Here is a 20,442-nt window from a genome sequence, read left to right as displayed (position 1 = left end):
TAACACACCTGTCGTAGGATATCGTCCCGCTTTAGTCTCAGCCTGCAGCGTCAGACTTCCAGTGTGGAGATGTGTTATAGAAACCTGAAATAAAACCGAAGTTTTTAATTTGCAAAGAGGTCAAACAACAGAGTGCCCCAGCTGTCTGTGTAGCATTTGACTAAAAACAATAACGAGAACCGAATTATTTATAAGAATAAGTTATCTATCCATGGTCACTTGCACAGTTAAGTCTACTGTGTATTTAATGATTATATAAGGACAAAACATGATACCATGGAGCCTTTTTATTCGGTCAAGTCAGCCTGACACAGAGAAAAACTGAATCTTGAAAATTTCCATCACACTGTTGATCCTTTATCGATTTATTATCAAATGTTTGACCTTAAAATCCAAACAGGTTCTATTAAGGTAATCACTGTGTGCCACAAAGAAAGCACTTTGCTGTTTTTGCTGGGCATATAAACCCACTGGTGTTAAGAGCAAGTCACCCGGAAGCTGCTTGGAGTCAGGCGTCTGCTGAAACAAATGGGCTAAAAGATAATAATCAATCGACCTTATTAGTATCAGCCTAAGACCCTGAACAGCACATTAGAGAAAATGTTAGAATGACAAGCACAATTAACACTGGGCACAGTGAGACCAAATATTTTGCTTACAATAGAGATTTTGGTTATACTTGGGTGTCTGGGGTGGGTACCTGTCAATCTGAGGCACTGATAAAGAACCTGTATCACAGAAACAATCAAGGTATTGATATTTAGTCTTTCCATGGTGCACACAGGTAAACCCGTCTGTTTTACTGCTCTGTTGCCCTAGAGTTGGCCAGTGACAGGGACTTGGAGTTTGAGCAGAGCTCAATCAGCACTCCTCCATCACCACTGAAGCAACAAAACAGAAATGACACTTTTCTCTCCTAACCTGATGTTTGTTGACACAGCCTCATCTGCTAGTTTCCAGGTGGAGGTGGAACTCACTGATAACAACACAGGTGCACCCATGGTCCTCTTTAAGTGACCTTCACCACTGAGTTTGTTGTCAGGGGCACCTGGGATGTGCGTCCCACCTTTTGGACCTCCAGCATTTCCTCTGCAGGTTCCTAACCACATCTTTTCTCACGTAGAAGTCATGTAGATGAGGCGTTCAGTGTTTCATCCTTTCTCCTGAGCATTTTCCTTAGCGTTTTTAATGTATACATACATATATATACATAAAAATAATATTTTTTATGTTTTCTTCCAACTGCATAAGGTGTCTCGGGCTGAATGTTTGTCCTTGTGGAAAATATTTTATCAAACATGTAAATGGTAAGTAGCGCTTTACTAGTCCCTAAGGACCCCAAAGCACTTTACACATCCAGTCATCCAGCCTTTCACACACTGGTGATGGCAAGCTACATTGCAGCGACAGCCACCCTGGGGCGCACTGACAGGGGCGAGGCTGCCGAACACTGGCGCCACCGGGCCTTCTGACCACCACCAGTAGGCAACGGGTGAAGTGTCTTGCCCAAGGACCCAACGACTGAGATTGTCCGAGCCGGGGCTCGAACCGGCAACCTTCCGATTACAAGACAAACTCCCAACTCTTGAGCCACGATCGCCCCGTGTAAAGACAGTAAAGAATTTAAGAAGAAGTCTATGAATAACAAGCATAGAAAACCATTTTATCAAAGTGCCATGGTCACATAATGCAATCCGAACATGTCACTTAAACACATTGCACATACTTTTAAGGAAAAACATACAAAGCAAGTAGCCTCTGAGCTCGCCCCGACCTGAACCTCGAACCTATCACACCCCAAGCATGAATCCTAAACCTATATCAACAAGCTACAAACCCCCTTCCTATTCCTGTCAAAAGAAACTTGCAGCTGATCCACATCTAACATAAACTCGGCCTCAATCTCACAGCCTAGATGTTGTAACAAATTCTATGAATCTGATTTAAAACTGACTCAATACCAAACACACGTTCCTCCAGCTCCATCACTTGTATTTAATGCTGCACATTGCATTTTAAGTAGTGTGCCCCTGTGTGAAGAAACACTGAGCTGATTTGCACCATAAAAAAGACGAGAACCTACAAAATCAAATTGACGTGGTTAATGAACGGCTCCAGATCTATCAAACTTTCAAGGAAAGATGCCTGAAACTGGAGTCTGAGGAAAAAGGCCAAGAAGGTAGTTCACTGTTTATAGTCATACTAAGGCCGTGAATAATCATCACAAGGAAGCAAACTGGAGACAGAAGTGACATAAAAAAAAGTGGTTAATGTCTTAATGAAAAAACATGGGATAACTCAAGAAACTCAGTTTAACACAGGAGTACACATATTTGAAAGGTTTTATGGAAAATTATAATTCGCTGAAGGCAGAGAAAGAGACTAAACAACCAAAACAAACCTCTGGAGAGAAGTGTGAGAAGCTGACATCAAGGTTTCTAAGAAAGAAGCTTTACAGGAAAACATGATAAACTAGAATTTGAGACTAAACAACCAGACAATCTAATCGGGTCAGAAAAATGCTGTGCTTTTAATGAGCAGCTTTGACAGCGACCAATCAAACACCAACACTTCATGCTGACAAACTCATACTTCAATCAACTGCGTTTTAGTCACCTTTTGTGAGAATTCAGACTTTAACATGTTGTGTTTAAAGCTGCTCTCTTTGATTAAATATCAAGGAGAGCAGCCTCTGTCAGTGCGCCCCAGGGTGGCTGTGGCTACAATGTAGTTTGCCATCACCAGTGTGTGAATGTGTGTGTGAATGGGTGGATGACTGAATGTGTAAAGCGCTTTGGGGTCCTTAGGGACTAGTAAAGCGCTATACAAATACAGGCCATTTACCATTTTACCATTTAAATAGACACAAGTAATCAGTTGAACAAAATATTAATTAAACAAACTGGCATCAGTCAATAGTTAGGCAAGCAAGCAAAATAATTTGGCAAGTTGGCAAAACAATCAATCCATCAGTGGAAAAAAAATATTAACTTGTCAAATTATTACAACATCAAATATGTATCATTTGTGTAAATGTGAAGGAGTGTCTTCCTCCCCTCATCCCCAACCAGCAGATGACTGCACCTCACTGCACATGGTTCTGCTGGAGGTCTTGTCCTTTTACAATTGAGTTTTTCCTTCCCACTGTCACCAAGTGCTTACTCACAGGAGGTTCTTTAAATGTTAGGGTTTTCTCTGTACTATTGTAGGATCGGGATTGTGAAACATATGAAATAAATGCAGACAATTTGATCTTGTAATAACAAATAAATAAATCAGAAAACAACCAGAAAAACATGCTCGAAGTGCTGAGCTTCTTTATTTGAACTATACCAGACTGAGCAACTCATCAGAATTTGACTTTCTGCAGCAGAAACCTTAAAATGTTACATCTAAAACACACCTGATACTTTCTGATATTGAAGCAGGATTTTATCAAATAATTCATCTGTCTGTTACAGCAGATTAAATGTGAGAAAACAAAAAACTGTCTTCATTATTTCTATCAAATTACCATATCTTTAATATGACTTCACTCAGCTTTCTAAAAGTTTCACAAATTAAAACTAGAACACAGTGTGGTTATGAGCAGTTAGAGGCTGAATAAGTTTGAATCGGTGATCATTTCAAAGAATTTAAAGGATGAGCTCAATAATAATCCCTAAGAATCTTCTAATCAAAACTCAAACGAAAAAACGTCAACGATTTTGAGCCTGTGAGGGGTTTTTAGACTCAGAACTGCATCCTCTGGTGGCTGTGGGAGGAACTGCAGCTGAGTTTAGTAGAGCTTCATGCAGGCCTCAAAGAGCAGACTCAGATCCACCACCGTGTGCGCTCTGGGAGACAGCTTGGTCACTCGCTCCTGGAAACAAACCAGAAGACATAAAAAATAAATCAACACATGTATCCAAACAAATATCTCCTTAAAGCCATGTTACAAATAGCACCTCCTTGTGAAGGACACGGGGCCAGGCCCAAACCTGCTCCACCCTGGCCCTGTGTCCTTCACTATCTCACATTACACCACATTTGCAGATATGAAATCAGCTAATTCAAAGAATCAAAGAAGTCTATGAATAACAAGGTCACATAATGCAGTCCGAACATGTCACTCAAAAAATAGCTTGCACAATCGAGCATTAAAAGATTACATGGGGACAAAACACAATACTACGGGGCCTTCCACTCTGTCTGGACAGTTTAATACCCTTCTAACATTCAAACCAGAAATCACATTGCACATGTTTTTGAGGAAAAACATACAAAGCAAGTAGCCTCTGAGTTCGACCACGATGTGAACCCAGGACCTCTCAGACCCTAAGCACTAAGGTCTTGAATAATCGTCACAAGGAAGCAAACTGGGGATAGAAGTGACATCAAAAGAAAGAGGTTGATGTCTTAATGTAAACATATGGGATGACTGAAGAAATTCACAGTTTAACCCAGGAGTTCACATATGAAGGGGGACTCTGACCCACCTGAGGGATAGTTCCTTTCACTAGTGCCGGGATGTCGTCTTTGGTGTATCCCACAGCTCCCAGTCCATCTTCCACATGCAGGACTTACAGAGTCTGACGCAGCCTGTCGGCCAGAACGGCACCCGTATCGTCCCTCTTCACCTGCCGGATATCTGCACCTGAACATAGCACAGAGAAAGTCTGTTACTGCATAATTTTTAAAGAGTGATGGCAGTTTTGGTGAATTTGGATATTTTCTATTGATAGCTGAAGAAATAAAATGCTACTACTGCAAAAAAAAAAAAGAAAATATTTTTTTTTTCTATTTTAGACTTCTTTAAAAAGGTACAAAGAGCCCTTAAAAACCTTATTTTTGAATACCTTCAATATTCTTAAATAATTAAAAAGACTCTCAATGGAGGCATTTAAGGTCCCGCTGAATGTCTTGGATGTTTGATGTTTCACTGTTTGTGTGCCCTGTTGTTGTTGGATGTTCCTCTCCAGTGTATTTCTGTCTTTTTTTTCTAACTGAGTGATTTTATTTGGCTCATTGAAGTCTGGAAACCTTTTGGTTTGGCTGGATAAATAAAGTAGACATTCCACACAGTCTCTATTATACTAAATCTAATATGGCCTAGTGTGAGGCGTTCAGGTACCGAGGACCTCTGCGGCCTCAAGGTGGCGCTCCGGACACATCGGGGCTGTGAAGTTGAAGACGGCCGGAGACGTAAGGACAGCGGAGAGCCCGTGAGACTGAAAACACAAAGTTCAGCAGAACATTTTATTTAAAAGCTGCACAGGTCGAGTATGAAACAAAGTCAAGTTCTGTGTGGAGTTCCTCAGGGAACCTGCATCCATTTCAGTCAGAGGTGTAGTGTTTTGTTTAAGCACCAGAGCATTGGCCACGTTTGAGTCATCCTTTGTTTCTAATCTTGTTTGACCATCATTCAGCTCTAATTAAGCAAAGTGATAAAATGTCAGAATGAATTTAAGAATATGAAGTCATCTGTCTGACTATCCTCATCAGTTCTTCCATGCTGCTCACAGCTCTCTCCCTCCCTGGTGTCTTTTCTCTCAGTCTTTCCAACGTTGCCATCTCTCTACTTCACTTATTTCTGCTGAATTTTTAATTCTGCATTATTCTCATCACAACATGTGAGTAATTAATAAAATATCACTAAAAACCTCATAGTACTGTCAGAGTACCTCAAGTTTTTTTGTTGGTCAGTTTGTACATAAATAATTTACCTGAAATGTGTACCTGTAGTGTAACTTACAAATGTTTGCTAATGATATACTTTTATATCTACCGTATTTTTTGGACCATAAGGCGCACTGGATTATAAGGCGCATTAAGGGAAACAATATAAGTAAAACCCTCACGTTAACTTTTATCGAGTGGAAAAATTTTAGCATTCATCCTCTAGCTTCACTGTGTTTATGCTAATGTAGCCCTGTCTGAAATTATTCAGGCATACAGGGTAAAGAAAAAAAATCTACTGTTATAAAAAATGGTTAAAATATAAATAGTTGATAAAAGGTTTAAAAATCATATGCTTTAGTACAAATGTATTTCATTTACAGTTAAGAGTCCAGTAAATAAAAGGGTTCCATGATTTAGAGTTCATTTTCTGTGCAGAATAAATATGTTGGGGTGTAACCTAAATTTATTTACCCATTTAATGTCAGTTACCTCAATGTTGTATTGTCATTGGTTGTTTGTGCTGACGAGCCAGTCAATGTCACTCTTCTCTGTTATGGGGGCGGGACAAGTGATAAGGTTTGTGTGAATCTGTGGGAGCGGACACAGAAGCTAAGTCCGAAGAGAAAGATGTCGTAAGGCAAACGTGGTGTGGATTTTACATCTAAGTGTATCATTGAGGTCGACTACCCGTGGTCCTGATATTACTTATTTGTGATCTGCAAGCGGTAAATGAGTCTGTGTGCCTTGACATTTGTACTGTAACTATTCGTTATAGTGATAAAATGGCGCGATATGTGATGCTAACTAGCGGCTTGTTAATTAGCGCAGCTTACCGCGTTATGTGCTGTGATGCCATGCTGTATGTTTAGCTCTGTGATTTTTAGTCAAAGCATGCTAATGCTAAATCGTTATGTGATAGCATTTGGTATTGTAGCTCAAGTGTTTTAATATGTTTAGAAGCCGAGGGACGCTCTGAAAGGAGAGGGAGAGAGAGGTTTCTGCCCGAATGGACCCTGCTGTTTTCTCGCCCCTGACTGTCTTCACTACTGGTGAACTAACTGCTAACTGCCCGTTTGTGATTGCCCCACTAACAAACTCATTGGACTCGTGAGTACTAACTGGAACTAAAGTGCACGTATTTTGTTTATGGCTCAGTTTGAGTGAAGCGGCCAACAGTTTTAGGCCTCACCGCACCCAAACTTCGAATCAGGCCTGCAACAAGCACTGTGCTACAGGTGTAGTGTGGACAGGTTAAAGTGTGTGTGTGTGGGCCCACTGTTACAAATTTGGTTTAAATTGAGTAAATGTATAGTTGTAAGCAAAGTTATTATCAAAGGTTGAAATTCATCCCTGTTAAAGGTGTGAGCTGTTGTAACTGAAATAACAGTTGGCACCTAAGAACGAGGTATTTTGCTTTGATAATCTTTTATTGAAAACCCATGTAGTCACTTTTACAGCATTTGTGTTTGTTTATTTGAATTCAATTCATTTTATAAAAGTAACTGTTTATTTTATTCATTTCTTTGTTGTCTAAATAAATACCCGGTGAGGGATTTAATTTGTGTAAAATACAGTTGTGGTGGTCCTTATTAATTCAATTAGAGGGTATCAAGTATCATGATTAGTAGCACTACGAACCCAGGCCCAGTCTCATTGTACTATATACTCTAGCTTTACCATAGCTACGTGGGACCTGGGTTACACTAACATAGCTGTTTTGCTAGCGATCACGTAGCACAACATTAGCTATGTCCCAAAACGTCGGCTTCATCCTTCGGAGGCCGCATTTGAAGGCCGATTACGTCACAGCCAGGCGACGAAGGCTGTCCCAATTCGTCGACTCCTTCAAATGCGGCCGACAAATGCGTCCTTCATTTCCCCGAATTTGAAGGATGGGTCAGGTGTGTCCTTCGTGGCCCACCATATCCCGGAATTCATAGCGCGGCCCAGCCAAATGTCAGCTGCCAACAATGGCGGCCGCTACTGAGTTTTAAAATTAGTCTTATTAATCTTTCTGGGTCACAAAATAAACTTTTAACATATTTTAAGGCGAAAGTAGCTGTGTAAATTTCAAATATCTGCTTGGTTTATCAAGACATTGCATATTTGCAAAAGTGTGCCGACGTTTTCGGAGACGTCTGTTACCCACCCGCTCGATAGCAAGCCGGGGGGTTCAATGGTCACTCCAGCCGGCGAGAGCAGCGGACTCCCGGCTTCATCGTTTTCAGACCCCCGCTGTTTCGCTACTCAGGTTAAACATGATATATAAGTCACTCGAATAACTTAAAAATGTAATTTTTTACCCTTTTTCGGTGTTTTATTTGTTCCGGAGTAAATCTCAACGTTGTTTTCTCTCAAACGTCAAACAGAAAATTGATTAAACAGAAGTGTGAGACGGTCGAGAATTTACGCCAGTGTCCTGTTATATTTTAGATAGCAAGGAGCAGACGGCCGAGTTTATTAAACTCCACCGACACAGCGGTGACGCAAATCTGAAGGCTAGACCGTCCAATTTCACAGCCTCGCACTTCCGGCCTTCTCAGTCTTCGAAGGAAGACCCGGCCCACGTAGACCACGAGGACCCGGCCCTCGTGGTCTACGTGGGCCGGGTCCTCAGAAGGATGCAGCCGACGTTTTGGGACACAGCTATAATAAACCAGCTAATCCAACTTCAGTAACCCTATAAAAGTCACTGCCGTTTAGTTTTCTATCTTCATTTATGATGGAAGTGATAGCAGAGCTGTACGTTTTAATTTTTTCCAAAATCTCTGTCAGAACATGCTGTGTCATGTTTAGGTGGAAACTAGCAAGCTAACTCCCTGCTAACTTCAAACTCTGTTACATATAATAAATTATGTTTTCATGGATGCCTGAATGTTAAACTTAATTGTTACACCTAGTAAAGCCGCAATGCTGATCATTTTATTAAAGATGAAAGAATTTAGACAGTTTTTAACTTTCAGCCGCAATGTTTGTAGCTTGTAGTTTATAGTGTTTATAGCTCTTCACTCACTCCTGACCCTGCATGTTTATAGCTGAGCCCCCTTCTGCTGAAACCAGCAGAACTGAAGTTAACTAAGTTTCAGGGTTTTAGTCTCATTTTTGCACAGAAATGGGGTCACAATTTAAATGTTTTTGTGGGACTTTGTTCAAAACACCATTCTCCTACATAGAGCAGGGCTATATGGCCAAAAATATTCATCACAATATACATTTGAAAATTTGCGATAATGATATAACTGATGATATAATTGACACTAGACAAAATACTTTACAACGCCACAACTTTATTAGTGCAAAAAAAAATCAATGTATTTTCACTAAAACAAGCAGCTGTTTTTTATGTGCATTAAAGTTATATAAAAATGTAACAGTGCAAATTCCTTGCTGACAGTTTAACCGAAAGTCATTTCCAGTAGAAATTGGTTGACATATCCTCAGCATAACCATGTATAATATTCACAAAACCTAAAAAGAGGTATTACACACACAATACGGTAATATTATGTTGACGCACAGTATGTATCACTCTGTGAGGCTCCTGCCTACGATCGCCGCAATGCTCCGACAATCCATCAAGCGGTGCGGGTTCGTAGCTTAGCAAAGTCGTACTAAAACATTTGACAGATTTTCGAGCGCCGTGTACCACATAAAATCGATTTATTTATTTATAGATTTATTTTAAGTGTGCCGTATTTTCCAAAAAAAACACTGTAATAACAACAGCCCGCTAGCATGCTCTATCAAAAATAGTGCTTTGTTGTGAATCTGACGGACAAAAGCTAAACCAGTTCAACACCACTGAAGTTGCAGCATTTTTACAAACCAATTCTGGTTCATCTGTTGCTCTTTCACATTAGGATAATTTACCAAGAAGAGCTTTAACTGTTCCTCTTCAGTCCTTTTCTGGAGTAAGATCTGCACTCGATTAACACAAATTGTTGTGTTACAAACTGTAAATGTTCAAGATATAATGACAGAGAAGGGTTTTTTTCTGCTAAGAGAAAGGGGACTCAAATCTTTTATAACCTTACATAATGGAACAGAGATTTACATCACAAAAAGTGCAAAAATGCTGGGATTGCAGCTGAATTTGGGGGGAGACCCATGAAAATGTGACATGTAGCAAAGACTCAGAGACCAGTTTGATTCAATGCTTAAGATTTTAATGATGCACAAGATCATTAAGGAGAGTTCATTATGGAAAATAAAATGCTACTAAAGCCATTATTTCCATTACACTTTCCATTTGTGCCTATTAAACAATCCAAGTAATAAAAGTAAAGATGTAAACTGAAAAACAGATCTTTCGTGTAACATATGGGATTATTTGGCTTTTTGACTTGTCAGATGTGCCACGTCTTCAAATCAGCCCAGGAATCCTCACATTCTTTTAACGCAGACAGATGGAAGTTTTACGTGGCACTTCAGATCATTCATACACTTGTTACCTATAAACACACAAACACACACACAACAATAGATCTAATGGACACTTACATATCCAGACTTATATGCTATATATTATATATTTATTTATTTATTAAATACAATGAACTTGTATAATATGGTACAAAATGCAAACACTGGTGTAGTAAAAGTAAATAAATTGAATATATTTGTATTCAATCCCAAATTCTAAAACTGTTGGAAAGCTGTCACTTGAAAAAGAATGTAAATTCCAATGTTTATAAAGATGTATATTATAAAGTTTTATGCTTCTGTATGGCCTAATCTACCAGTATGTGCAAACTATTTTTTAAGTCTCAAATATAATTTTTGTTGTCATCCACCAAATTTCTAATTTGCTTATTTTTTATTAAAATGCCACATTACGGCTATTTACTTGCATTCCTGAACAGAAACATTAGTTGTAGTGGTTAAATGTTAAATGTTGTCCTCAAAGAGATTTCTTCAGATTCTCTGAATTTTTGATGCTATTATATACTGTAGATGATGAAATATTCAGATTGGATTTTATGTTAAAGAATAATATCCTGAAATTTTTTAACAATTTATAGATGTAGTATTTTGCAGATTTATGAACATGTGCCCATTTTTGCTTCTGCTTCTCTTTAAGATGCTCTTTTTATAACCAGTCACGTTACTGATCTGTTGCCAATCAACCTAATTAGTTCCAAATGTTGCAAACATAATTGTCTGGTTACATTTCCAGCTCTTTATGGCTCTCTCCCAACTTTTTATACATTATATATTTGATTTACCTGAAAAATTCATCTCCATGCACTCCTCGCCGCCTTTATAGTTGTTTGGCTGTCCTGGACACCAGTTTGTATATTGGAAGCCTGTTCCATCAATCCAAAACCAATAACCGTCCTAGAACACAAAAAAACAAAAATAGAGCAATAATAGACTGAAAAGCAAATTACACTCCCAAATTATACATTTAGATATATCTATATATCTACACACAGACACATAGATAGATAGATAGATAGATATAAGAATTTATGACAATACTGTATATAATATATAATATATTAATATATAATATATTAATATATAATATGTATATAATAACAAAGGAGTTTTTCTTCTCATGTTTGCTAAAGCGGTTGCTCATAGGGGGTCATATGATCGTTGGGGTTTTCTCTGATGTTGTTGAGTCTTTACCTTAGAATTAACTTTACTTGTTGTGATTTGACACTACATAAATAAAAATAAAAATGAAATTGAGAGCTTGGACCTAGTTTACCTGTTGGGCATCAGAGCCTCCAATCCATGTTCGTCCATCTGCACCGCTTGCATCATATATCACCTTCTGAATCAACTCATATTCCTCAAAGCTGTGTACAGATGCAAGGTTTGCATTCATGTATTGACAGTTTTTCTGCAGTGGAGAGACAAAAAGACAAGCTGACAAAGAAACAATACAACTTTAAAGCTCACACCATGGCAAACATGCAGATCATTGACAGTTATTTGTATTATTATTATTATTATTATTATTGTTATTGTTGTTGTTGTTGTTAGTATTATTATTATTATTATTATGATAAATATAATTTAAAATCTATTAACATTATTCAAATGGCTATTATAAACCAGCACATAATTTTTGAAAAATTAGTTGTTTGTTTGTGATGTTTGTTTATGATTGCGGTTTAACTTTAAAAAAAAAAAAAAAAAGTTCATTACTTGGACAAAAACAATGTTTTGTAATCATTAAAAAATGCATAATACTTTTTCCATTTTCATGTGCCAAAATCACCAAAAAAAAGTGTTACTGTTTCAAAGATAAAAAATAAAAAGAATTATAAAATATATGACATACACAAACAATTTCACATAAATCCTGACTAATGACTAATGATGAATAAATACTATTGTCGTTTCCCTTTAAGCCCAACTGGCCACAGCAATTGGCTGCCCCTCCTTTAACATATTTGTGGCTGCAATTTTGTCCTGTTAAAGGGGAGTTTTTCCTTCCCACTGTCGCCAAGTGCTTTCTCGCAGGGGCTCATCTGACTGTTGGAGGTTTCTCTGCATGTATTACTGTAGAGTCTTTACCTTACAATATAAAGCACTTTAAGGCAACTGCTGTTGTGATTTGGCCCTACATAAATAAAACTGAATATAACGTTGTTATTGTAAAATAACTGTACACTAAAGTGAGATTAATTAGCAGCTCACAGTTTATAGACAGTTAATTACTATAAGGTTCATTCACTGTGACACATGAGTTCTAATCTTTGCCATTACCTGAGCCTCAGCCCAAGTCATGCTTTGGGACACATAGAGGAAGCACTGGTTACAATACTCGGTCCAACCAGAGCAACAGCACGGGGATTTCTTCACAGCACACCATTCCCCTGAAGACAAACAAAGAACACTGTGTGATGTAAAGCCAAGCAATGCCACTGTACACTGGTCATTAACTAATTATATTATTGACAATATTTTTTACGTAGATTTGGATTCCAAAATTTTTTATTTTCCTTCTTAAGATTTAAAGATATTTTTAAATACATATGTTTGGTCTCATTTTAGCAGCTGTCTGTTTCAAGGCTGTTTTTTTCCCACAAGCTGTTCACATTGGGTGAAAATATTATATGCTGACACTGCTACATGTTTTTAATATGTGTGGGTTTTTTTTGTTTTTTTCAAACATACACTTGGAATCAGAAAAAGAAAGGATACTGTTTCATGGTAAAATAAGATATATATCATTTGTTTTACTTTGAAGTTTGGGTATAGCACAGGTATTCCAGATGTGTTTTTGCATTTTTCAACAGCTCAAATGTGATTGGAATAAAAACAGAAAATGGATCAACTATAAATTTTAGAGAAAAAATGTTACATTTAGTTTCAAAAGCTTTTATAGGTGCAATATCAATTTTAAAATCTGTCAGAATTAATGCATGTAAGATTTACATGTACCAAGATACTGCAGACATACTGTAATACTCACCAGCAGCATCGGCCAGAACTGCCATTGCACAGAGAAGTGCAGACACAGTCAGAAGCTTCATGGTGATGTTTAGTATCTGTAGGCAGCAGAAAAAGAAAAGTGACTGTTAGTTTAGTGAAGAAAACACAGAAGATCATCAGGATGATTGTAACACACCTGTCGTAGGATATCGTCCCGCTTTAGTCTCAGCCTGCAGCGTCAGACTTCCAGTGTGGAGATGTGTTATAGAAACCTGAAATAAAACCGAAGCTTTTAATTTGCAAAGAGGTCAAACAACAGAGTGCCCCAGCTGTCTGTGTAGCATTTGACTAAAAACAATAACGAGCACCGAATTATTTATAAGAATAAGTTATCTATCCATGGTCACTTGCACAGTTAAGTCTACTGTGTATTTAATGATTATATAAGGACAAAACATGATACCATGGAGCCTTTTTATTCGGTCAAGTCAGCCTGACACAGAGAAAAATCTTGAACATTTCCATCACACTATTGATCCTTTATCGATTTATTATCAAATGTTTGACCTTAAAATCCAAACAGGTTCTATTAAGGTAATCGCTGTGTGCCATAAAGAAAGCACTTTGCTGTTTTTGCTGGGCATATAAACCCACTGGTGTTAAGAGCAAGTCACCCGGAAGCTGCTTGGAGTCAGGCGTCTGCTGAAACAAATGGGCTTAAAGATAATAATCAATCGGCCTTATTAGTATCAGCCTAAGACCCCGAACAGCACATTAGAGAAAATGTTAGAATGACAAGCACAATTAACACTGGGCACAATGAGACCAAATATTTCGCTTACAATAGAGATTTTGGTTTTACTTGGGTGTCTGGGGTGGGTACCTGTCAATCTGAGGCACTGATAAAGAACCTGTATCACAGCAACAATCAAGGTATTGATATTTAGTCTTTCCATGGTGCACACAGGTAAACCCATCTGTTTTACTGCTCTGTTGCCCTAGAGTTGGCCAGTGACAGGGACTTGGAGTTTGAGCAGAGCTCAATCAGCACTCCTCCATCACCACTGAAGCAACAAAACAGAAATGACACTTTTCTCTCCTAACCTGATGTTTGTTGACACAGCCTCATCTGCTAGTTTCCAGGTGGAGGTGGAACTCACTGATAACAACACAGGTGCACCCATGGTCCTCTTTAAGTGACCTTCACCACTGAGTTTGTTGTCAGGGGCACCTGGGATGTGCGTCCCACCTTTTGGACCTCCAGCTTTTCCTCTGCAGGTTCCTAACCACATCTTTTCTCACGTAGAAGTCGTGTAGATGAGGTGTTCCGTGTTTCATCCTTTCTCATGAGCCATTTCCTTAGCTAAATTTATGTGTATATATATATATATATATATATAAATAATATTTTTTATGTTTTCTTCCAACTGCATAAGGTGTCTCAGGCTGAATGTTTGTCCTTGTGCAAAATATTTTATCAAACATGTAAATGGTAAGTAGCGCTTTACTAGTCCCTAAGGACCCCAAAGCACTTTACACATCCAGTCATCCAGCCTTTCACACACTGGTGATGGCAAGCTACATTGCAGCGACAGCCACCCTGGGGCACACTGACAGAGGCGAGGCTGCCGAACACTGGCGCCACCGGGCCTTCTGACCACCACCAGTAGGCAACGGGTGAAGTGTCTTGCCCAAGGACCCAACGACTGAGATTGTCCGAGCCGGGGCTCGAACCGGCAACCTTCCGATTACAAGGCGACTCCCAACTCTTGAGCCACGATCACCCCGTGTAAAGACAGTAAAGAATTTAAGAAGAAGTCTATGAATAACAAGTATAGAAAACCATTTTATCAAAGTGCCATGGTCACATAATGCAGTCCGAACATGTCACTTAAACACATTGCACATACTTTTGAGGAAAAACATACAAAGCAAGTAGCCTCTGAGCTCGCCCAGGACCTGAACCTAGGACCTCTCACACCCCAAGCATGAATCCTAAACCTATATCAACAAGCTACAAACCCCCTTCCTATTCCTGCCTAAAGAAACTTGCAGCTGATCCACATCTAACATAAACTCGGCCTAAATCTCACAGCCTAGATGTTGTAACAAATTCTATGAATCTGATTTAAAACTGACTCAATACCAAACACACGTTCCTCCAGCTCCATCACTTGTATTTAATGCTGCACATTGCATTTTAAGTAGTGCGCCCCTGTGTGAAGAAACACTGAGCTGATTTGCACCATAAAAAAGACGAGAACCTACAAAATCAAATTGACGTGGTTAATGAACGGCTCCAGATCTATCAAACTTTCAAGGAAAGATGCCTGAAACTGGAGTCTGAGGAAAAAGGCCAAGAAGGTAGTTCACTGTTTATAGTCATACTAAGGCCGTGAATAATCATCACAAGGAAGCAAACTGGAGATAGAAGTGACATAAAAAAGTGGTTAATGTCTTAATGAAAAAACATGGGATGACTCAAGAAACTCAGTTTAACACAGGAGTACACATATTTGAAAGGTTTTATGGAAAATTATAATTCGCTGAAGGCAGAGAAAGAGACTAAACAACCAAAACAAACCTCTGGAGAGAAGGTTGAGAAGCTGACATCAAGGTTTCTAAGAAAGCTTTACAGGAAAACATGATAAACTAGAATTTGAGACTAAACAACCAGACAATCTAATCGGGTCAGAAAAATGCTGTGCTTTCAATAAGCAGCTTTGACAGTGACCAATCAAACACCAACACTTCATGCTGACAAACTCATACTTCAATCAACTGCGTTTCAGTCACCTTTTGTGAGAATTCAGAGTTTAACTTGTGTTTAAAGCTGCTCTCTTTGATTAAATATCAAGGAGAGCAGCCTCTGTCAGTGCGCCCCAGGGTGGCTGTGGCTACAATGTAGCTTGCCATCACCAGTGTGTGAATGTGTGTGTGAATGGGTGGATGACTGAATGTGTAAAGTGCTTTGGGGTCCTTAGGGACTAGTAAAGCGCTATACAAATACAGGCCATTTACCATTTTACCATTTAAATAGACACAAGTAATCAGTTGAACAAAATATTAATTAAACAAACTGGCATCAGTCAATAGTTAGGCAAGCAAGCAAAATAATTTGGCAAGTTGGCAAAACAATCAATTCATCAGTGGAAAAAAATATTAACTTGTCAAATTATTAAAACATCAAATATGTATCATTTGTGTAAATGTGAAGGAGTGTCTTCCTCCCCTCATCCCCAACCAGCAGATGACTGCACCTCACTGCACATGGTTCTGCTGGAGGTCTTGTCCTTTTAAAATTGAGTTTTTCTTTCCCACTGTCACCAAGTGCTTACTCACAGGAGGTTCTTTAAATGTTAGGGTTTTCTCTGTACTATTGTAGGATCGGGATTGTGAAACATATGAAATAAATGCATACAATTTGATCTTGTAATAACAAATAAATAAATCAGAAAACAACCAGAAAAACATGCTCGAAGTGCTGAGCTTCTTTATTTGAACTATACCAGACTGAGCAACTCATCAGAATTTGACTTTCTGCAGCAGAAACCTTAAAATGTTACATCTAAAACACACCTGATACTTTCTGATATTGAAGCAGGATTTTATCAAATAATTCATCAGTCTGTTACAGCAGATTAAATGTGAGAAAAAAAAAAACTGTCTTCATTATTTCTATAAAATTACCATATCTTTAATATGACTTCACTCAGCTTTCTAAAAGTTTCACAAATTAAAACTAGAACACAGTGTGGTTATGAGCAGTTAGAGGCTGAATAAGTTTGAATCGGTGATCATTTCAAAGAATTTAAAGGATGAGCTCAATAATAGTCCCTAAGAATCTTCTAATCAAAACTCAAATGAAAAACGTCAACGATTTTGAGCCTGTGAGGGGTTTTTAGACTCAGAACTGCATCCTCTGGTGGCTGTGGGAGGAACTGCAGCTGAGTTTAGTAGAGCTTCATGCAGGCCTCAAAGAGCAGACTCAGATCCACCACCGTGTGCGCTCTGGGAGACAGCTTGGTCATTCGCTCCTGGAAACAAACCAGAAGACATAAAAAATAAATCAACGCATGTATCCAAACAAATATCTCCTTAAAGCCATGTTACAAATAGCACCTCCTTGTGTAGGACACGGGGCCAGGTCTAAACCTGCTCCACCCTGGCCCTGTGTCCTTCACTATCTCACATTACACCACATTTGCAGATATGAAATCAGCTAATTCAAAGAATCAAAGAAGTCTATGAATAACAAGGTCACATAATGCAGTCCGAACATGTCACTCAAAAAATAGCTTGCACAATCCAACATTAAAAGATTACATGGGGACAAAACACAATACTACGAGGCCTTCCACTCTGTCTGGACAGTTTAATACCCTTCTAACATTCAAACCAGAAAAAAAAATGCACATGTTTTTGAGGAAAAACATACAAAGCAAGTAGCCTCTGAGTTCGACCACGATGTGAACCCAGGACCTCTCAGACCCTAAGCACTAAGGTCTTGAATAATCGTCACAAGGAAGCAAACTGGGGATAGAAGTGACATCAAAAGAAAGAGGTTGATGTCTTAATGTAAACATACAGGATGACTGAAGAAATTCACAGTTTAACCCAGGAGTTCACATATGAAGGGGGACTCTGACCCACCTGAGGGATAGTTCCTTTCACTAGTGCTGGGATGTATCCCACAGCTCCCAGTCCATCTTCCACATGCAGGTCTTACAGAATCTGACGCAGCCTGTCGGCCACAGGGCTGGATAAATAAAGTAGACATTCCACACATTCTCTATTATACTAAATCTAATATGGCCTAGTGTGAGGCGTTCAGGTACCGAGGACCTCTGCGGCCTCAAGGTGGCGCTCCGGACACATCGGGGCTGTGAAGTTGAAGACGGCCGGAGACGTAAGGACAACGGAGAGCCCGTGAGACTGAAAACACAAAGTTCAGCAGAACATTTTATTTAAAAGCTGCACAGGTCGAGTATGAAACAAAGTCAAGTTCTGTGTGGAGTTCCTCAGGGAACCTGCATCCATCTCAGTCAGAGGTGTAGTGTTTTGTTTAAGCACCAGAGCATGAGTCATCCTTTGTTTCTAATCTTGTTTGACCATCATTCAGCTCTAATTAAGCAAAGTGATAAAATGTCAGAATGAATTTAAGAATATGAAGTCATCTGTCTGACCATCCTCATCAGTTCTTCCATGCTGCTCACAGCTCTCTCCCTCCCTGGTGTCTTTTCTCTCAGTCTTTCCAACATTGCCATCTCTCTACTTCACTTATTTCTGCTCAATTTTTAATTCTGCATTATTCTCATCACAACATGTGAGTAATTAATAAAATATCACTAAAAACCTCATAATAATGTAAGAGTACCTCAAGTTTTTTTGTTGGTCAGTTTGTACATAAATAGTTTACCTGAAATTTGTACCTGTAGTGTAACTTACAAATGTTTGCTAATGATATACTTTTATATCTACCGTATTTTTTGGACCATAAGGCGCACTGGCTTCACTGTGTTTATGCTAATGTAGCCCTGTCTGAAATTATTCAGGCATACAGGGTAAAGAAAAAAAGTCTACTGTTATAAAAAATGGTTAAAATATAAATAGTTGATAAAAGGTTTAAAAATCATATGCTTTGGTACAAATGTATTTCATTTACAGTTAAGAGTCCAGTAAATAAAAGGGTTCCATGATTTAGAGTTCATTTTCTGTGCAGAATAAATATGTTGGGGTGTAACCTAAATTTATTTACCCATTTAATGTCAGTTACCTCAATGTTGTATTGTCATTGGTTGTTTGTGCTGACGAGCCAGTCAATGTCACTCTTCTCTGTTATGGGGGCGGGACGAGTGGTAAAGTTTGTGTGAATCTGTGGGAGCGGACACAGAAGCTAAGTCCGAAGAGAGAGATGTCGTAAGGCAAACGTGGTGTGGATTTTACATCTAAGTGTATCATTGAGGTCGACTACCCGTGGTCCTGATATTACTTATTTGTGATCTGCAAGAGGTAAATGAGTCTGTGTGCCTTGACATTTGTACTGTAACTATTCGTTATAGTGATAAAATGGCGCGATATGTGATGCTAACTAGCGGCTTGTTAATTAGCGCAGCTTACCGCGTTATGTGCTGTGATGCCATGCTGTATGTTTAGCTCTGTGATTTTTAGTCAAAGCATGCTAATGCTAAATCGTTATGTGATAGCATTTGGTATTGTAGCTCAAGTGTTTTAATATGTTTAGAAGCCGAGGGACGCTCTGAAAGGAGAGGGAGAGAGAGGTTTCTGCCCGAATGGACCCTGCTGTTTTCTCACCCCTTACTGTCTTCACTACTGGTGAACTAACTGCTAACTGCCCGTTTGTGATTGCCCCACTAACAAACTCATTGGACTCGTGAGTACTAACTGGAACTAAAGTGCATGTATTTTGTTTATGGCTCAGTTTGAGTGAAGCGGCCAACAGTTTTAGGCCTCACCGCACCCGAACTTCGAATCAGGCCTGCAACTATGGAGGACCACAAGAGCCACGCGCATCGAAATAAAAAATCCTGTGCTTAATTAATGAATTGTAGAATAAAATCTGCATTTGTAAATTCATTTTTGAATTCCAATTTAATAAACTGATTTTTAAAATGCTTTTTAAGTCTTCATTTCAAAAAACATTTTCGAATTGCACTTTAATAAACTGCATTTCAAAAACCTTTTTCGAATTGCACTTTAATAAACTTCATTTCAAAAACCTTTTTCGAATTGCACTTTAATAAACTGCATTTCAAAAACCTTTTTCGAATTGCACTTTAATAAACTGCATTTCAAAAACCTTTTTTGAATTGCACTTTAATAAACTGCATTTCAAAAACCTTTTTCGAATTGCACTTTAATAAACTGCATTTCAAAAATCTTTTTTGAATTGCACTTTAATAAACTGCATTTCAAAATCCATTTCCCTTTCCTGTTCGCTCAGGGATTAACATGTGGATTAGCAGTTGGATTAACAACTTCATTTTAAAAAACCTGCTGCTATTCAAATGAGCCACACCGTGGGATGTAAGGAGCTCTCTGATTGGTTGGTCAGACACAGGCTGTCTGCCAGCCTGGATGTTTCTAGCTCATAGCTTCGCCCTGCTAAGAAGCCTGTGTGCTTGTTCAAAGGCCGTTCGACCTCGGGATTTATACTCGGCTCGACACGGATATGTGAAGAATGAAGGGACCCTGCAGCAAAGGGAGAGCCCAACCTCTGGCTGAGTGCCTGTTTACAAAGTCTGACCACCTGTGAAGCTAACGTGCTAACGTGGCTAACGCTAGCATCACCGCTAGTAGCCCCATTATTTTAAGGTCATTTTAGCTTATGAAAGTTTTACGTCGCAGCTGTACGAGCTAGCTACGTGT

The 20,442-nt window shown here is 38.8% G+C and overlaps 1 protein-coding gene across 2 annotated transcripts; it reads right to left on the bottom strand.

Moving 5' to 3' along the window:
* Positions 1 to 10,044: 10,044 nt before the first annotated feature.
* On the bottom strand, positions 10,045 to 13,154 carry LOC148103955 (ladderlectin-like). 2 transcript variants are annotated; one of them, XM_087839235.1, is made up of 5 exons: positions 13,082 to 13,154; positions 12,385 to 12,494; positions 11,378 to 11,512; positions 10,887 to 10,998; positions 10,045 to 10,112 (listed from the first exon to the last, which is right to left on the bottom strand). In XM_087839235.1, the coding sequence occupies exons 1-5, from the start codon at positions 13,152 to 13,154 to the stop codon at positions 10,045 to 10,047; spliced, it is 498 nt and encodes a 165-aa protein (XP_087695361.1). The 2 variants fall into 2 exon arrangements, with proteins under 2 accessions (XP_087695361.1, XP_087695362.1); XM_087839236.1 differs by having other exon boundaries at positions 13,094 to 13,154.
* Between the last annotated feature and the right edge of the window lie 7,288 nt (positions 13,155 to 20,442).

This window comes from Neolamprologus brichardi, chromosome 3 (genome assembly GCF_056152115.1).
Source record: "Neolamprologus brichardi isolate AB-2024 chromosome 3, ASM5615211v1, whole genome shotgun sequence".
NCBI lineage: Eukaryota > Metazoa > Chordata > Actinopteri > Cichliformes > Cichlidae > Neolamprologus > Neolamprologus brichardi.
The sequence above is the reverse complement of the archived record's forward strand: the minus strand, read 5'-3'. Positions and strand labels throughout refer to the sequence as shown.